We start from the raw sequence: 19,898 nt of genomic DNA, 5'->3' as shown, positions 1-19,898 counted from the left end.
CACGCACGCACAAACGCACGCACGCACAAACGCACACAAACTGTTTGCCACAAAAAACATGCACCTCAGCGATGGCACCGGCGATATATGAAGCTTGCCATGCACTCAGCGGGGAGCAATTCAAGGCTGAGAGAGAATGCATATTGTTCCAACGACTGTGCTATGCGATAGCATGCACGCACATTGACCCATGCGCACACGCACATACGCTTGCGCACACACACACGAGCGTATATACAAAAAAATAAATTCCTCTTGTCGCCTTATTAGACCATTGGGGCAAGTGCTTTAAGCGAGCGCCTTTGAAGGACGACAGGGCACACGAGGGGGTGAGTGTCCAGAGCACCACGCCCGGCCGCCTTTGTCTCCCTCATGGGGATGTTAACACACCGCACTAGGTACTCATTTAAGACTGAATCGATCTCGGGGAGGCCCAGGACCAGTTCAGATATTCGGCAACGGTGTTGGTCGTGAGTGGGAATCAAACTCGGGTTGCCGGGTTCGTAACACAGCGCGCGCTCACCACTGCAAGACCGCTCTCCCCCCATTTGCTTGCACACACACACGTTCACGCAAACAGTGTTTCTGTACTTAACATTCATATATGCAAACATTCCACGCTTTATTCTTAATGAATAATGTATGACCCAATTTCTGCCAAAATGCCACTTCAGCTGTACATTCATTAGCATGCGTTGTTTTAAAATAGCCGCTGTGTAATAGAAACAAAATAAAGATTTCAATCAATTAAACATTTCTGCATGTATGCCAAATGCCTTGGCAACTGCCGCATCAACTTGCGTAATGTAATTTAGAAAATCAATTATAATAATTATGTGACTGCGATGGAATGGAAGTCAGAGCCAGTCACTGCTCCTTTTTGAGTGACTCTCGTTGTGCAAAAAAAAACCTCACCACCGCGGCGCTGAGGCTGCACACAAAAGAGTCGCGTCTTCACTACTCGGTAATTTGACGCGTGACCCTGTGACCCCGCGAGGTCACGAGCTGCTCATTAGCATACGAGTCGACCCCATTCCCCGAGTGTAGTGATGCACAAATAAGCCGCGCATTTTCACATCTTTTTTTATTCTCGTGCGCACCTCCGATTAACTATGTACGGTGTGAAAGAAGTTCAACATACATACACACATACACAATATACGTACGTACGTGCAACGAGCCTGTCAGGTGTGCCCTGCAAATTTGGCGCCAATTCAACAATAAGTGTCCTGCGATACCGCGACTTTTGTCCACTTGACTTTCATCGCTTCGCTCTTTTGGCCGTTTTCAATTATCACCACATTTCAAATTTCGTCCATGTGGCTCTCCTCTTTCGTCCGATTTCATCCCAAACCTTCCACGACGTTCGTGCCACGCGCCGTCTTTTTCGTTCAGTCTTTGAATAGAAGTCGTTCAGTGAGCATCTCTTAAATTTGTGTTTATTCATATATTATTAATACTGGACTAATTTCTGTGATTATACTGTAAACAATTAATAATTATTTTTGTGATAACAGTATAATACAACAGTGTTCATAGTTATTTTCCAATATATTCATCGTCCACTTACGCAAGAAAAAATATATCAAGGTAACACTTTGTTTATTTATTTATGTGTATTTATTCTTACGTTTATTTTTCTTTTATATCTGTTTATTTAGGTTTCGCATGCATGTGTTATATAGTTACTGTAGTTATTTGCATGTACGTTTTTTGCCAGCCAAAATAAATTTGCCAGCTAAATAAAGGCTCTGCTTTGACATTTGTCCATGCTCTGGTCCCTAATCAGACGAAAGTGCGAGGGATTCCTGTACTACACTCTAGAGCGGGAGCCATTTAAGTAATTTGATTGTACCATAATATGTTAAGACGATTGGCTATCCACAAAGACTTGTTCATGAAGCCATCCATGTATACAGACAGAGACACAATTTCAATCGAGAGGAAGGTTATAGACTCAGCAATCATTAGAAAGATGTCATCAACCACTTTGAGTCATGACTTGACTTGTGTTTTCTTGTCAATCAACCTCCACCGTCAGCAGTGTGGTGTGTGTAGTGTGGTGTGTAGTGTGGTGTGTGGAATGTGGTGTGTGTAGTGTGGTCTGTGGTGTGTGGAGTGTGGTGTGTGGTGTGTGGTGTGTGGAGTGTGGTGTGTGGTGTGTGGTGTGTGGAGTGTGGAGTGTGATGTGTGGAGTGTGGAGTGTGATGTGTGGAGTGTGATGTGTGGAGTGTGATGTGTGGAGTGTGATGTGTGGAGTGTGGTGTGTGGAGTGTGGTGTGTGGAGTGTGGTGTGTGGAGTGTGATGTGTGTAGTGTGGTGTGTGTAGTGTGATGTGTGTAGTGTGGTGTGTGGAGTGTGGAGTGTGGTGTGTGGAGTGTGGTGTGTGGAGTGTGGAGTGTGGTGTGTGGAGTGTGGTGTGTGGAGTGTGGTGTGTGGTAGTGTGGAGTGTGGTGTGTGTAGTGTGGTGTGTGGAGTGTGGTGTGTGGAGTGTGGTGTGTGGAGTGTGGTGTGTGGAGTGTGGTGTGTGGAGTGTGGAGTGGGTGGTGTGTGGAGTGTGGAGTGTGGTGTGTGGAGTGTGGTGTGTGGAGCGGGGTGCAGTGACTTCCTGGCGGCCCTTTGCTGCATTGTCATTGCTGCTGCATTGTCATTGCTGCTGCATTGGCATTGCTGCTGCATTGGCATTGCTGCTGCATTGGCATTGCTGCTGCATTGGCATTGCTGCTGCATTGGCATTGCTGCTGCATGGGCATTGGCTGCTTGCATTGGCATTGCTGCTGCATTGGCATTGCTGCTGCATTGGCATTGCTGCTGCATGGCATTGCTGCTGCATTGGCATTGCTGCTGCATTGGCATTGCTGCTGCATTGGCATTGCTGCTGCATTGGCATTGCTGCTGCATTGGCATTGCTGCTGCATTGGCATTGCTGCTGCATTGGCATTGCTGCTGCATTGGCATTGCTGCTGCATTGGCATTGCTGCTGCATTGGCATTGCTGCTGCATTGGCATTGCTGCTGCATTGGCATTGCTGCTGCATTGGCATTGCTGCTGCATTGGCATTGCTGCTGCATTGGCATTGCTGCTGCATTGGCATTGCTGCTGCATTGGCATTGCTGCTGCATTGGCATTGCTGCTGCATTGGCATTGCTGCTGCATTGGCATTGCTGCTGCATTGGCATTGCTGCTGCATTGGCATTGCTGCTGCATTGGCATTGCTGCCGCATTGGCATTGCTGCCGCATTGGCATTGCTGCCGCATTGGCATTGCTGCCGCATTGGCATTGCTGCCGCATTGGCATTGCTGCCGCATTGGCATTGCTGCCGCATTGGCATTGCTGCCGCATTGGCATTGCTGCCGCATTGGCATTGCTGCCGCATTGGCATTGCTGCCGCATTGGCATTGCTGCCGCATTGGCATTGCTGCCGCATTGGCATTGCTGCCGCATTGGCATTGCTGCCGCATTGGCATTGCTGCCGCATTGGCATTGCTGCTGCATTGGCATTGCTGCTGCATTGGCATTGCTGCTGCATTGGCATTGCTGCTGCATTGGCATTGCTGCTGCATTGGCATTGCTGCTACATTGGCATTGCTGCTGCATTGGCATTGCTGCTGCATTGGCATTGCTGCTGCATTGGCATTGCTGCTACATTGGCATTGCTGCTGCATTGGCATTGCTGCTACATTGGCATTGCTGCTGCATTGGCATTGCTGCTACATTGGCATTGCTGCCGCATTGGCATTGCTGCCGCATTGGCATTGCTGCCGCATTGGCATTGCTGCCGCATTGGCATTGCTGCCGCATTGGCATTGCTGCCGCATTGGCATTGCTGCCGCATTGGCATTGCTGCCGCATTGGCATTGCTGCCGCATTGGCATTGCTGCTGCATTGTCATTGCTGCTGCATTGGCATTGCTGCTACATTGGCATTGCTGCTGCATTGGCATTGCTGCTACATTGGCATTGCTGCTGCATTGGCATTGCTGCTGCATTGGCATTGCTGCCGCATTGGCATTGCTGCCGCATTGGCATTGCTGCCGCATTGGCATTGCTGCCGCATTGGCATTGCTGCTGCATTGGCATTGCTGCTGCATTGGCATTGCTGCTGCATTGGCATTGCTGCTGCATTGGCATTGCTGCTGCATTGGCATTGCTGCCCTGCCCATGCTGCTGGTGCTGCAGATACACTCGGGCTACGCCCATCTCCAAACCTTTATAAACGGTGTGCCTTTAGAGGCTAACCCCTTTTCCTGATGACGACCGCTTTGTGTTGCGATCGAAACGTCGCGATATTTTAATTCACTTGTTTTTTTATCTACGTGACTTTACCTAAAGAACTAAAGAATATTAATTCCTGCAGTCACAAAAGTTAAGTAAATATGTTAATTTAAAGCGTTTTGTGCTTAAGATGAGAATGCACTTTTCTACTGAAATGTAGAAAAAATGTGCAAAGTTCGATAACAATGAAAAATTAGTTTTCTGTATGAATATTGCACAGCAGCGCAATAAACCTTTATCTTGTATTAACCGTGTTAAGTACAGTCGTAATTATTTTACGTGTAAGGTTTATACATCGTCATGTTGGACAATTAATTGTAATAAATGCAGTGGTGCAATTGTGTTACGTCATTAAAGCTGTAGTATAGTCATCACCATCATCAGGCACAATCAAGAGGTTTGCGGATTTTTGATGAATTGATGAATTGCATCCCCCCCCCCCATACACAATAATATTTAATTATATTATTTGTAGACCCCTGCCTGTCTGCGTGCTCATTGAGTGATTGGCATCAAGCGACGGGGCTCGTGTGTGTAACTGAAGTGCCCGTGAACGTTTTTTTCCAGGCTGTCCCGCGTCGCTGCTGCCCCCACTTTACTCGTGCCCACGGCTTTTAGCGGCGATGATGTCAAGCCGGAAAATAACGGCGGCGAGTGGCGAGGCCACAAGCGTGGTTTAGATCCACAGGTGGGAGCTGCCAGTTTTTCAAACATTCGCGGCAGTTCTGAGAATGTTCGAGCACCTAAAGGAAATTACACATCTGATATAAAAATAAACCATGATATCATGAAACCAAAGGAAATAAAACTAATTCATTATTAATTTGGTCACGAATGAATTTATATTTTGTGAAAATATATTAGTTCCGCGCAAATATTCCCCGTTTGTGAAAAATATGCCACGCGATTAGGTTCACGGTGTATTTTTTTGTACCCAAGACGTTTCTTGAAATGTTTACGCAAATAATTCTATTTTTTAAGTGGGTAAAATTGAACATCAAATAATCATTAACACAAAAATTCTCCACAACTTAAAAAATTGTCCTTATTAACAAGGTTTTAAATTGCACCCATCTTTTAAGTTAAAAACTTAAAATCCTCCAAAAACTGATGACATAAAATAATTGGGACAAATTTGGTAGCAATGGCGAGAAGACTAAAACCACCAACAGCATGCATTATGCATCGGATTCTCGTGCGGGGGATAGAACTCCTAAAACCAGCACACGGTGCCATAGTTCTCATTACCGTGGCTTCGCTTTTGCATAGAAGAAGGCGGTTGAGATGGCAAAAACACAGATATTCTGAAATATTCTCTCCTGCAGCTGTCCCCCATGAGCACGCAATAGCCCGCCCAGTATAGATTCTCACGGCAGCCTGCAAACTGCTCCCAGTCTGCAGAGCCCGGCCTACGTGGTCACTCCGCTTGACAAGGAGACTACGCCCCCCCCCCCTCCACCCCCCAGCCGCTTTCATCCCAGGTAACTTCTGGGCTGCATTCTCACGAGCGCAAAAAACACCGTGGTGGAAAAAGAGCAACGTAACGCAGTATATGTTGATTTGGGGTACGGTAAACCTACCCAGGCCACGAGTTAAAAAACCTTGTGAATAATGCAAACAAAAATATCAACGCCACTCTCTGTATGCAGAGGGAAGGGAGGGAGGGGGCGTGGGAGTATAGAGGGGAGGGCTCGAGCCTGCCGAGCCCACCGAGCCCACCGCTTTGGAACAAGAAGCAAGATGTTCTGGGCCGTTTCAGGAACGTTCTGGAACGAGTAGGAGACACTTGTGAGAACGCACCATTTGATCCCATCCCAGCAGCGTGGCACTGGACAATCTAACATGCAGAAGCACAGCTGGCGGCATTAATTTGAACTCAGCGCGAATTAAATCTGGGTGGGTTACCGGGTGTTGGAGCTCATCACACGCTTTTCTCCGTGCTACAGCAGACACCACAGCCCATCAAGAGGCCACTGAGATTAGGTCTTTGGCGATTCAGAGATGCGTCAGTCCAGCACATTGACTTTAAATGAAACATTTGCTTGTTGCTGTAATTGAAAAATTGCACCCACTAATTATGTTTGCTGGTGCCAGTAATTTGTCTGCATTGAGTTTATAATTTGGAGAAAAACAATAATTTCATCCAATCTAAAAACATCTCTGCTTCATAAGCTAACAGATTATAAAAGGCAGAGGAGTTTATTATTATCATTATAATAATAATAAAACATCACTCAAGAATTTAGAAAGATGTTACAAATGCAAAGGTTTCAATCATTACTAATTGTGACACTTTAGGGGCAATGAAATATGTTGTTCCTAATTGCAGTGTTGGCATCAGATTTCCCAACAGCATTCACCAAACTTAATGGCACTGTGCTGGGCAATTCAATATTTCATGCATGCAGCCGTAGTAATAAAAATGAGCTGAAAGTATTTTGTATTTGCGAGAGGCAAAGTATAAATAAGCCAAATACTACGTAACAATCAGCACCTTCACGCAAAGAAAAGATGGAAATAAGCATCGACTTCAAATCCACTGTGGTCACCTGTCAACGCTGCGTTTCAATTGTGACAAAGCAGGTTTTGAAAAGTCTTAAGGCCATGCGCAAGTCACAAGCACATCCAAGTGCACGGAGCATGGCAACCCAACGATAGCCCTTGAGGTGGGGAGGACCAGGGCGCGCGGGAAAGCGTTTGCGAGCAGTCCCGCTTGGCGGCACGCACGCCGCCGCAATCGCCACCTTTGCAATTGCCACATCGGATGTCCAATTTCCCCCGACAGCGAGCGCAAACGTGACAGAAGCCCGCAAATTGGTTCAATTTGTTTTCCCCCTCTTTAGCAACTACATACACCCCAAAGCTTTATTTAATGTAACCCAATTCATTACAGTGGAGACGTTTTGAAGTTCAGACTGTGGGCACGGCCGCGTTTAATGTTAATGTCTTGGACGCGAGTGCTGTTGGCGAGCTCCTATTAAAAGCAACGAAGCACAATGGGCAATAAGATGATCATTATGCTCGCGCTCGTTCCATTTTCCATTACCCATGATGGCACTCCATATCACACATTGTATTTTTGACAGATTGAATCTAAGTAGGATCCGCACTGAGTACAGATGCCATTGAAGATCACGGCCAGGAGTTAAAAAACGGTGTCATTGGTCCCGCACACCTCCGATGAACACGATTGGCTACGTGCGGTGTGCAAAAGAAGTTCAACATACACACATACATTGACAGAGTAGCTGAGTAACAAAAGATTTGCATTTACTCTTATACGGCATCTCGGAGACCTCCAAACACAAAGGAAATACAAAACACATCGGAGCAAACAAGAGGGGAAGAAAAGATAAAGGCTTAGAAAACAGGACCAAGAACGGCACCAAAATCAACGGACCGACGGAGAATCCCAGCACCTGCAGAGTCCCAAGGAAGTCCGGACGAATACGACAAGAAAAACGACAGCCAGGTCAGGCCCACCCTGCCAACAACCTACCCACAACCATAACCCAACCCCAACTCACCCAACAATCACCACCACCCGCCATCCCAACAGCCCACCAATCCAACACCACCTAACGGCAACCCACACAAAACTCTAACATATACATGCAAAACAATGACTACACTCACACACATTCTCCGGGAAAAATAAAACAGACAAAGATCCCTGGTATAGCCTCAAGACTGTTGGGACAAGTGCTGTTAGCAAGCACCTATTAAGGCCAGCACGGTATACGAAGAGAAGGTGTGGCCAGCACCACGCCCGGCCACCTTTGTCTCCCCAGTGGCAATGTTTACACACCGCACCAGGTACTTATTGAGGCTGAGTCAACCTAGGGGAGGCCGAGGACTGGTTCTAATAATCGTCACCGGTGTTGGCCGTGAGCGGGAATCGAACTCAGGTCGCCAGGTTTGTAGCACAGTGCCTCACCGCTACAGTACTGCTCCCCACACGCGCACACACACTCACACACACACGGCACACCGAGTAGCACAACCGTGTGCGTTGACACCCACCTGCAGCGTTGACCCTGCTGTCGCTGCTGGCCGGGGTGGTGCCCAGCAATCCCGAGTGGTTGGTGTTGGATGCGTTGGTCCGTGTCCCATTGTACAGGAAGTCCACCTTGGCCTCCAGCTTCCCGACCCGCTGGAGTATATTATCCAGCAGCACAGCCAGCGTCTTTTTCAGATCTGGACGGATGGGGGGGGGGGGGGTAGGAAGTGGGCAGCGGACCCAGATTATAAAACTATAAACTCATTTATGCTGACAAATTTAAACCAACATCACTTCACCTTTTACACATCGCACTGCGCACGGTAGCTGGAAACCATTTAAAAAAGGATGAGGCTTGAATTACGTTTATTTGTGGTCACAGCACAATTGAACTCTGACCCCAATTTCATTTTTTCAACGGGAAAAAAAGGGGGGACTGTATTGGCAGCAGTGCGCAGAGGCACAACGACACTAAAAAGACAACGTCACAACATTCGTCATACGCTCAGGTTCGTTTGGTTGCACCCCTAATTGTATGCCAATTACCTGTAGTTGGTCGTAGTGAAGCATTTAAGGAACACAATTATCAAGTGGACAATTCACCTCCTTCCCGTGTCCGTCCCACCACGTAAAAAACTAAGTTTGTTTTTACACATCCCATGAGCCACACAGCCGCGTTGGAACTCCAATGTAATGTGTTTCTAATCATTTACTTCCTATTCAGATTCGCTTAACAATTGTGGGAAACTATTGGCCTCTAATTTTATAACTCAACGACCTTCCTACATTGCAAACCTGCAATTCGGTGAAAGCTATTTCAATATAAACGTTACTGTAATATTTAACTCGGGCCTACAGTCACACAACGTTTGCCCTCTCGTGGTGTTTGTCAGAAGAGTCCAATCACTTCACTTTTTGTAAATGCCCTTCCTTGGAATATAAATATGCCCAAAATGTCCAGCGGTCAGCAACCAATAGCACTACTAAAGGCAAAATAGCAAGTTAATGTTTGTTGAATTGATCAAGATGGTAAGAATGAGGGAAAATAAACGACGTGAGGGAATTCCAAATGAGGATGAGATGAAATAGTCAGTGTGGTAAACAGAGTCCTCAAACCGGGTAAGGAAATCAACGAATTAAGTTCATGGGAATGGTAACCATGGCCATAGTGAGAGAAGAAGTGACAATTTAAACGTATCCATAATATAAGGTTCTGGGTTAGATCGTGTAAATATAAATGCATCCTTAAACTCGACAAAACCTCTATTATGGATAATATTGGTCGCAAAAGCCTACGTGTGAAAACTGAATGTAAACGTATATTTTGGGCATTGGAAGGGTTGAATTGGTAGTGTCTACTAAATAAAATCGCTTTATACGTCAAATTAAAATTGTTCACTGGTCAACTTCCTTGAAATGTCCCAGGATTTCTATGGCCCCACAAGCATACAGCAATTCTTACAACCGTTGGTCACTCAACCACCGCCTTTGCTCTCTCCTCTGCAGAAGAACCCATTGATCTAAACTCCAGCCTATGCGCTTTTTTTTACTTCCGTGCGAATGATGAATGTGGCAGGTTTTAATGTAATATTTATTATTTCTGACAGCGCAAGCTAGGGAGCGGGAGCCAAGGAGTGGAACGCATTCCAGTGGATGTTGACCAAGGAGATGGAGCGATTAAATCAGCTTGTGTGTAGGTGCTAGGGTGGCAGAAGCTTGGGGGAGGCCCTCATCTCGCAGTGGATTGACGATGGCCGATGGTGATGAGGACTGAAGCATATTCAAGTTAAGTTCACTGTCCGTACGAAGGTTAAGGGTTAATCTACATAAATTGTGTTTTCCCACCATGTTTGGTTTGTTATTCACCCTGTACTGGTCATTAGGGTAATTTAAAAATACACAATCCGTTTAGGGAACCTGTGGTGGCCTTAACGGGCGGAAAATGGAGGTGATGACTGCAATTAACAGAAATTATCTATTTTCTCTCTCAGGTCTGCACCCCAACTCCAGGCTGCTTATTCACAGCTTTGTTGCATTTGAAAGGGCACAACGAGCAGCGGAACAAATTCAGTATTTTAAGAAATTCGTCGTCTCATTGATACGACACGCAATAACAACCTGCAGAAATAAAAGGCACGCGCGCACGCACACACCCACACACGTGTGCGCACACACACACAAATACCACTTTCTCCCACATCACCGCACCCTTCATTCACGCCACGTGTTCCAGACGTTGTTGCAGGAAATATATTTTACGGCTTATGGCAGCGCAATTAGGACACGCATACAGTACGCTGTGATTTGTGTAGCCATTTCAAGCAACACCATAATAACACATTTCAAATGATCCCCCCCCCCAACAACAACGCATTCATCAATAACGACGTGGCCTTAAAAGGATAAATATATGATAGGCGACGTTTCGGTTAATGGCCCTTCTTCATAGCACGTTGAACACTGAATGCACGGGGCTGCATTCAGTGTTCATCTGGTCCCACTCTCACACCTCTTTTGAGTTTTATTCACAGTGCAACGGATTCGTAATAGACGTCTGTGCAAGGCCACGTGCGACCTGACCAAGTATGTCGTTAAGAACCATTGTGAATCATAATATTGGACGAGGTCATCCGTTTGGCCTTCCAACCTAATGCTTCATCACAAAGGCTCTATGCAATCTAGTACATTTGCCAATCATATCCGCTCACTCCGAGACCTATTTCACATTGGCAGTCTCTTGAATGGTATTAGTATTGTTATTCATATAAGGATTGCTGCTTGTATGTCTCTATTTGTGCTTGTCTTTGCGTAGGCCAGACTAATGGAGCATTCCTCCTCCTGCTGCTCCCACTGCAACCCCGCCGTGCGATGCAGCGCAACCGCGCGCTGCAGCGACGTCGTACGGGTGGCAGCGTCACTATTCTTTTTTTGCTCTTGTCGTCAGTGTTTTCATTTTCGCCGCTCGGGGCGAGGTGTGGACTGTGTTGGGCTATTGAACCAATTTGCCAAAATGCCTGACGTAAATTTAGCGATGCCAACCCGAAATGAAATCGCGACGTTCACTTCATTTGTAGTAAAAAAAAACATCTAAAATATCTGCCGCCACCACCACCACTTGGCCGTGTGCGCGAGGGTTGGGATGGGCCGGGTGGCATCTTCCGCTGTGCGCTGCCGCACTCTCCTTGCGACGACTTGTTAAATGGCTGACGCAGGCGTTGCAAACAGCATTTTGCCGTCATGGAGGTAGATTTGGGGGTATTTTTACACCCCCCCCCCCCCGCCTTTGCTAAACCACGATTGAATGGAGGCCTCCTCAGACGATGTCAGTCATTTGACCATACTTCACCATGCTGGTCGGCGAGGGTTGATGAAGGCCGGAGGGGGGGGGGCAAGGCAAGGTCCAGGAATGCTTCAGATATCAATCGGCACTGTGATGTTAGCGGTAAAGTATGGAAACGTAAGTGCACACCTCAACGCAGCCATGCAATCATCATCACAACCCATGGGGAGATAGCCCCAAAGGTGTCCACTGCACATTTCGTCATTTATTTCCACTTTCCTCTGTCTTGTAGTGCCAATTTCCTCAAGTGGTGCCACATCTGTCTGGCACCAATCCCTTATAGTGTCATCAAGCCATTCTCTATTAGGTTTTCCTCTTTTTGGTTATTTCTCTTTTTCCGAACACACTTTTTATCTTTCTGCAGTTGTCCATGCTACGTGTGTAAAAATAGTGCCAGTTTCTTCTCACAAATGCCTGCATCATCAAGTCTTATTCCATGTGCAACCTTTTTCTTCTTATTACTCCTGTTACTACTACGGCCATGTTCTAGCACCAGAAATAAAATGATCTTCGAATAGAATCGTAGGCCAGAATCATGAAAATTAATCGAATTGCCTGGTCAAGGGGGGGCACATTTCTCTTTAGCTGGACGGTGCCAGACGCACCACATCACGGCGTGCAGGCCGGCTCGGGGAGACAGCGCTGTCCGCTCCGTGTGTGCGGTTCGTTTAATACGGGTTGCCGCATGCAGACGCTTCATTTCAATTAGCGACAACTGGGGCAGGACAAAAACACTAAAATGGGTCTTGCCAAAGCACGCTTCGTGAGGATTACGCTCCACAGAACTAAGCGCAAGGCAGACTGGAACACTTCATCTGCTGAAACGTAGGAATTTAATAAGTATTGCTCGGGGAGGAAAGTGCTCTGCTGTTTCATGGTATTGTCACTTTCTGTTTAGACACACTGTTAGAGGTTTTATCCTGTAATCGGTCATGACTAGGCCGCTATTTGCCTGCACAGCAGCTGCTGCTCAAGGCAGAAACCTTTCTGCCTTGAAATCTTTCTCCAATAACAGGCAGCTCTTGAGCCGTGACGAAACTAGGTTAACAGCCTACTATCAGCAGCACAGAACGCGTAGAAATAAATTGACTACTATTTAAAAGGCAGGAAATTGCTTTGCGGGAAACGGGCACGACCCGTGACTGTTTTCGGTTCGCGTGGCGCAATCTCCGACCCGACTCGGAAAGACGGCGATGTTGGTTTCATGGCCGTCCGTGTTTTAATTCTGGTTTTCTAGACGGTTAGCGTAGATCCGTGACGAAAGAGGCCGCAAAACAATTGTCACGTCCGCGGCGGAAACTTCAGTTGTTGGTTTCGCGAGCCCCTATCAGCTAAGATCTGAAACCAGATGTGTGCACTTCCAAGAGTGGTACCTCCTCGGTTGTGCCGTGAGTTAGGCCTCTTCCTTCTCTCGAGCTTTCACCACACACTCCTGTGGACCTCTTCAAAATTCATAACGATGCCTTATTTAGTTCTCTTCATACTATAATATGCACAGAGTAAATTGAATGTTCTTCAAACGGTAAAAAAAAAATACATCTAATTCACTCGAAACGTTATTTCGCCACACTGCCCATTGGCCACACTGTCATTTCCACCTGGGAAATCGAGCATGGTCTGCCGCCCGCCTTCCCTAAACCGCATTAAAGGTGCTTTTCAATCTGCCGTACACTGTGGATATTAAGCAGTAAAGCTACATTAGGGTAAATGATAAGACCTTAAGAGTTTAATGCATGCACTTGCAAGAGCAGGGAAATGTGTTCTGCGTTCACGGTTCACCCATTGAACCCCCATCATCATTTTCTTAGCGTAGGCCGGATTTACGGGGGGGGGGGGGGGGGTATAGAAAGCAGTTTTCAGCTGTTTGTCAATACTGCGCCATCACCATCATCATTGCCCTTGATCAATCCACTGCTAGATTAAAACCTCCCCCAAGCCACGCACCACCTCATCCACCCAGCATCTGCATGCGAGCCCATTTTATGGCTCCATCTCCTCCGCAGACATATTTTTAAATCCTTTATATTAAGTTCGCTTGCTTGCGTGCTTGCTTGCTTGCGTGCAAATCTTTCGGTCGTTTTTTAACCCACTTCCCGTGATCCAATCGAGCTGACATTTTCCACACAGACTCGTTGTGCGTGACAATTAATGTTCGTGAAAAAAAAATCCTACATTTTACACTTTTTAGGACAAAAATATTATATTTAATTACCAATTTCTTAATGCTGCGATGCAATCATCTAACCCATAGGTGGCAGCCATCTCAAGCCAGAGGACGAAAGGACTCTAGCCGCCACGCATATAAAGGATTTATAGTGAAAAACTTTGTTTTTACTGGTTATACTTATTCCAGATGCATTCCAGTTCCTATCACCTCCAAGACAACAATGAAAAGACAGATTTATGGCGATCGTGGCTACACGATGCGACCATTATACGGATTAATACAGAGCACATGTGTTTTTGTACATTGTGCACCCTGGGAAACGGATTATCTATACGTTGGCGAGGATGCTCGGCAGGGATGCGACAACTCGAGCGATTAAAATCCGATTCTTACATTCATGACACATGCACAGAATTGTGCATGCAAGAATCAATTATTTACGATTCAAGAAAATTGTATGTACACGTTACGTTTAGGCTAAAGTAATGATACGAAAGAGACGATACAAACTTGAGAGAGCTAATTATTTCTTGAGCTGAATCGTGGCCAAGAATCATGCAAATTCATCGAATTGTGGGGCAGGGGACGGATCATTACACTCCCCTGGCCAGGTTAGGCGGACTGAACAGTTTGGATTCCTGCCACTGGCGCTTGGTAATTACTGCAGGTGGCGACTAAAACATGCCGTCTGTTGCAAAGTAGATAATACATATTACAATCATAATAATAACGATGGCCATTTCTACAGTTCCGTGACATGGCAAGCCATTATAAGCGATGTTAAATAAACAAAAAGGATGGCTTCCATTCTTAAACTCGCAATACATGCGTGCACATGGTGTACCAAAATCATCCAGCCCTTTTGTCAATCTACTGCTGGATGAAGGCTTCCCCACACCATGTGTGAAGTGAGTTCCAGGTGGCTTGCTTGACCTCACTTCATCAAGCCAGCCAGCGTGGCCTGGTGAAGAAGGGGGAGGGAGCGTGGGTGGCCAGGACTGTTTCGGATACCGCTCACCACTCGTGTTAGCCGTGGATCACACGTTCGCTTTGTACACAAATGAGGAACTCCTCATTTGGCGAAGCGTGCCGAGGAAGGGGGTGCACGCACGGTGCGCAGTCGTAAGGACGGACGCACCGCAGCAGCAGTTGCAATGCCGGTAACGGATTGCGGGATCTCGTGGAATCTCGCCAAAGCACCGATAAAATGATTCCACCATGCACGGCGCTTATCTCAACATCTGCCCATTGTGTGTAAATCGTTATAAAACGTACAATTTAGGATGCCTCAGTTCTAATTACACACTCAATGGCTTCCACCAATTACACTACCCCAAGGGGTAGCTGGTGCTGCAGGCCTGCGAGGCGCTAATACGGCTCCCTGGGACACGGGGGGGGGGGCGGCTCGCAACGATCCCCTGAGGACCTCGCGCCAGGGCTAAAACCATTCTTTACGCTGCTTCCAATTGTGACAAGAATTCTGGGTTTCATGCTAATGCAGAAATCTTCTCATTCCTCCGTATCCGCCCGCCCACCTTAAAGCCTCTTCCCGCGATTCATCCTGTTGAAATGTAATACGTGTGCCCAATCAGATCTCCCACTCGCATCGCAATTACTTCATTTACACACGCGCTCGCGCGCCATCCTCCATTTTCCTTTTGAAGTACGAAACATAACAAAAAAAAGCGGGGTGCACGTAATGCAATTTCCATCAGCATCCTTCACTGCGTGCAACACTTTGAATGACCTGAAAAACACCCGGCACAACACGGCCGGCAAGGCTGCTGTGCTAGTAGTTGGCACGCCACGGCGATCACGGGTCGCTGGCTGGCTTCTTGCAAGGAGGCCACAATGTTGCTCTGCTCAAGCGTGTGTGTGTCTGCGTGTGCGTGCGAGCAGCCGAGCCGCTAGCACAAAGGTCAACGTGGGTAAATGTTCTCCCATCTGTGCTGTGATTTTTGGGTCACAGGCGTGAAGAAGTGCCAAGCATCCTCCAAATGAAATCGCTTAACATCGGGCAACGCGGACAGATATTTAAACACCGTGCATACGTCTACGCAGCAGCAAAGGGGGTCGCGATTCTCCCCTCCACCGTCACCTGGCGATTCGACGAATTGTCGCGATTCAAGGATTGTGCTTTGATGAAAGAATACATTTAAAACAATTTACGTGGCAAATGCAGCAGCAACTCGTGGCTGCGGGGATCAAGTGAACCCATTAACGTGCAACATATATCACAAATGTCGATTATTACACACGTGATTCGACGCATGGTATCCAGGAGCTTAAAAATAATTCATGTTAAATCGCTGGATCGATGCATCGTTACGCCACAACTATACTTTATCATTATTGACTCTGACACAAAACCTTAGATGACTCACATCTCTACTAAAGAGAGCACGTAATGATGAGCAGACGATTACTGAGAGAAAAGGAAGACTGACATTTCTATCAAGGGTCCTTTAGCAAAGAGGTTAACAAAAAGGACTGTCTTAAACAGTCTTGGCAGGTGATCTTGGCTCGTGGGTGTTGTTAGACAGGTGTAAATCTACACTTTTTCATGATTAAAACAAAACGGATAAAATATTTTGCAATAAAAAACACGGCCGTCGTACAGCCGTAACAAATAAAATGTCAACGCAACAAAAAGCCAATGGGTAACAACATGTCATTCACCCACTGGGGGGATGACGACTCGATACTGCCTGCCCATTGGCCACATAAGTCCAATTTCTCAAGTGTCTCTTCGCCAGATATAATTGCCACGCGGTTTAAGTTAGACCGCAAACAAAAGCTGCGTGCCACCTTCCACAAAAAACATCGGTAAACGAGACAGGGTCCAGTGGTAACGTCCGATCTGTGCATTCCACGAGAAGGCTTGCAGTTCATTATTATTATTAAACATATCCAGGGCTCACAAGGTCGGCGATGGTTCACGAGCTAAATGCTGGTCCGATGGGGGAGCAAGGAGGGCGGCGAGATTGGCTCTGGGTCGCTGCCCGAGAGGCGATGATGATGTGGCGAAAAAGGCGGCGACGGGCGCTGCCGCCGCCTTCACGAGTCGGCCGTTACGGAAATTTCATACCCGGGGAGATGAAAATCGCGACTTTCACAACGATGTCCACGCCCCGTGATAACGCGTGGGATTATTCCACCGTCACTGGCAGACCGTAATAAAGACCCCGAACATCTGACACTCGGCATATCTGACGAATCAAGGCGGTCCCCCCCCCCCCGTGTGTATTGTAGGGGAATGGGGCTACTTCACTTCGAATCTCCCAACGCAGCCACGGCAAGGCAAGTCTGAGCCTAGATCTCTGTCATCCTCTCCGCATCTTCCTCCCCCCTCCGCCCCCCTCCCTTTACACCCATCTGCATCTTCAAAAATGGCAGACGGTGTGTGCATGTTGATACCGCTCTGACGCAATTATTATAATTATTGTGGTGGGGGCTTGAGATGGGCGCGACGACAACTGAACCCTGTCCTTGTGAAGTTGAAAGATGCTGAAAAGCACCTCTGATGCACAGACGTCATATCTGGCAGTCATGTCAGGCTTCAAAAGACAGCCACTGAGATGCACGCCAAGTACAAAGATTTTTATGCTCAAGCCAATAGTGCTGGAAAGCAACTGTTCACAAGGTCCAAAAACCGATGGACTAAATGTGTGTTTCGTTTACTTTACCTGGTGGAACAAACATTAATCTCTTCCAATGTTTTGATTCTTGTCATTAACCCCCACCACCCGAAAAGATTGTCACGTGTCCACAGATATTATTCATATGTACGGATGTATTGATCAAATTCTGACCAATAAGGCTCCTCCTCCTCACCCATGGCTAAAGACTTTCCAGGACTTTATTCAACAGCGACGCTCGACGACGAATTGATCAAACTGCTTTGGGCTTTAGCAGGTGATGAAGTGAGGTTTTGTACCTTTGCAAAATCTTGTTTCCCCAGTCCATGCCGTCATCCACGGTGGCATGGATGAGAGAAAAAATAAAACTCGTTAAGCGAGCGAGCGGCCTCACCTGATGACCTGAGGAAGCTCAAAGTAGTCCGAGCTAAACATGATCGAATATTGATGTTGATTTTAGTCATGAAAACTCCTGAGCCACAGGTGAAGAGCTGTGCCGTCACAAGTTGACCAGTAATGTTGGTACGTATAAATAACATGTTGGTAAACGTGATGGTGACAATCTTGTGGTGGTTTTGTAACACGAATTTTGGCCAAAGTCTACTACCACGTGACATAACCCCTAAAAGAAAACATGAATAATTGCATTGGGTATGAAAAATTTAATTAACTGAGCTTTTCTACGTAGCGATATGGTGGACATGCACCACAAATCATCATTGGGTGGACACGTGATGATTGCAACTAATAAAAAATATTTAAAAGTCCATCTTACGTTGAAGATCAGCAACCACGGCGAGAGAAAATCTCAAATGGCAGCCACGTCCACCTGTCACTGCGCGCGCCACCAAGAAATGGCACGAGAGCCAGGCCACCCGATTCTTACTTAATCGAATATCAAAATATACCGGTAAGAGTTGGAAACATCTATCCTCGGCTCCGTCCCCACGTGCCGCTAGACGTCAAGTGGACGAACCAAGTTCAAACTGGAACCGCGGTTTGTGTTGCTCTGCCTCGTGTGTGGCTGTGGGGTTTGAGGGGGTACCAGAGATTCAGTTTATGGGGGGTAGCAGATTGGAAGCACCTTCGTGGGGGGCTCCGATCCCTCATCACGGCCCCGCGTTGCGCACACCCCCCGTGGTCAAACTGTTCACACGACGCTTCGTCTCCCACTTCGGTATTTGCATATCTTTATAAGTGACATTTCAAAACCGCTTGTCATTTATTGCCTCATTATTTGAATGTCAAAGCTATCAAGTCGCGTTACTATGGTACCAAAATAACTTAATACGCCGTAAAAACGCCTTTCCCGTTTAAGTATCAAACTGGGTTGTCCACTGGAAAAGAGAGAAACATTGATTCTAAGAAATGTTGCAATCAATGAGTGGTAAAGTGATTTTTTAAATGCGATACGATATTTTTCAGAATGAAGCATTGCCGCAGTGATGAATGCCCCACACAAGGAATCCACCGACATCCTCAGACGAATGACCAGTTTCGGCAAACAGTGGTGGCGGAACGACATCCCAACCAGTCCCGTGGACGTGCTCTTTACCAGGCGGCACTGACAAGCGTAGTGAAGTATGGTCAAACCGCCTCCAGGCCTGACACGGTAGGGGAGGAGGCCTTCATAGAGCTGTCGATTGACAGAGGATTTCAAAATGTTTTATTGTCATGACATTTTGATTTATTTAGTGGGTAATCACAGCCCGGCCAAGCTATCAGATTTTAGGCAAGAAGCGAATTAAAAAGCAGAACATCACATCACGTTGATAAAAGGGCCCCGAAACAAGACCATGTACTGTGCAGTAGTGCGTTTACAAATGTCCTGCCCCTCGCATCAAGAAAAGGCCAAATCTTGTGAAAAATCATCCGATATGAAGCAGTATTTTTGTGAAGACATTGGAGACAGGGCTGAGGATCACCAACTCAGCATAACTTGAGAATCACTGCTTGTCGAACGCCGAGTTGGCTGGTTTGTAATGATAATAATGCGATTTGATAAAACGAGTTGCTTTTGATCTCGTTTTGTATATCAATCTTTTTACTTGACTTGTCTCTACAGCAGTATTTGCTCCGTTAACTGAAATGTAACATTAGCATATCAATTGCACTTGACATGTGCAAGTTACGAATTATTAAAATGCACAATCTAATTCGCATAATAAAAGCGTAAGAATCGACGCTTAAACGATGCATCGTTACATTCCCAATGCCCAGGTTCAAGCTCCCCATTGCATTATTAGTCTCGGCTCCATGCTCTCACAGGGGCATAGCGGAGCCTACTCAGTCAGCTGCTACCAGCTTTTTATCTACCAGCTTTAACATTAACAAGGCTAGTTAAAGCATTGCTCAGGAGGAGAGTGTTCCGCATCTACATAGGGCAAGAGGCAGCTGACCGCACACCCACTTGAATCCAGAATAAAAATTTCCCCACGTTCAAGGCATCGATTTTATTTGTTCTTGTTGTCTGTTCAC

At 46.6% G+C, this 19,898-nt stretch overlaps 1 protein-coding gene across 2 annotated transcripts in view; it reads right to left on the bottom strand.

The window, feature by feature from the left end:
- MGAT5 (alpha-1,6-mannosylglycoprotein 6-beta-N-acetylglucosaminyltransferase) overlaps nucleotides 1-19,898 on the bottom strand; it is a 98,989-nt gene that overhangs the window by 40,614 nt on the left and 38,477 nt on the right. For both annotated transcript variants that reach the window (XM_061557720.1, XM_061557719.1), the window contains exon 3: nucleotides 8,299-8,472. In XM_061557720.1, coding sequence (XP_061413704.1) covers nucleotides 8,299-8,472 — 174 coding nt within the window. The remainder of the gene's footprint in view (nucleotides 1-8,298; nucleotides 8,473-19,898) is intronic.

The sequence above is a fragment of the Lethenteron reissneri genome, chromosome 23 (assembly GCF_015708825.2).
Source record: "Lethenteron reissneri isolate LAM-NWPU_2019-01 chromosome 23, ASM1570882v1, whole genome shotgun sequence".
Classification (NCBI taxonomy): domain Eukaryota; kingdom Metazoa; phylum Chordata; class Hyperoartia; order Petromyzontiformes; family Petromyzontidae; genus Lethenteron; species Lethenteron reissneri.
Note: the sequence above shows the minus strand (reverse complement) of the source record. Positions and strands in the feature narration are given on the sequence as shown.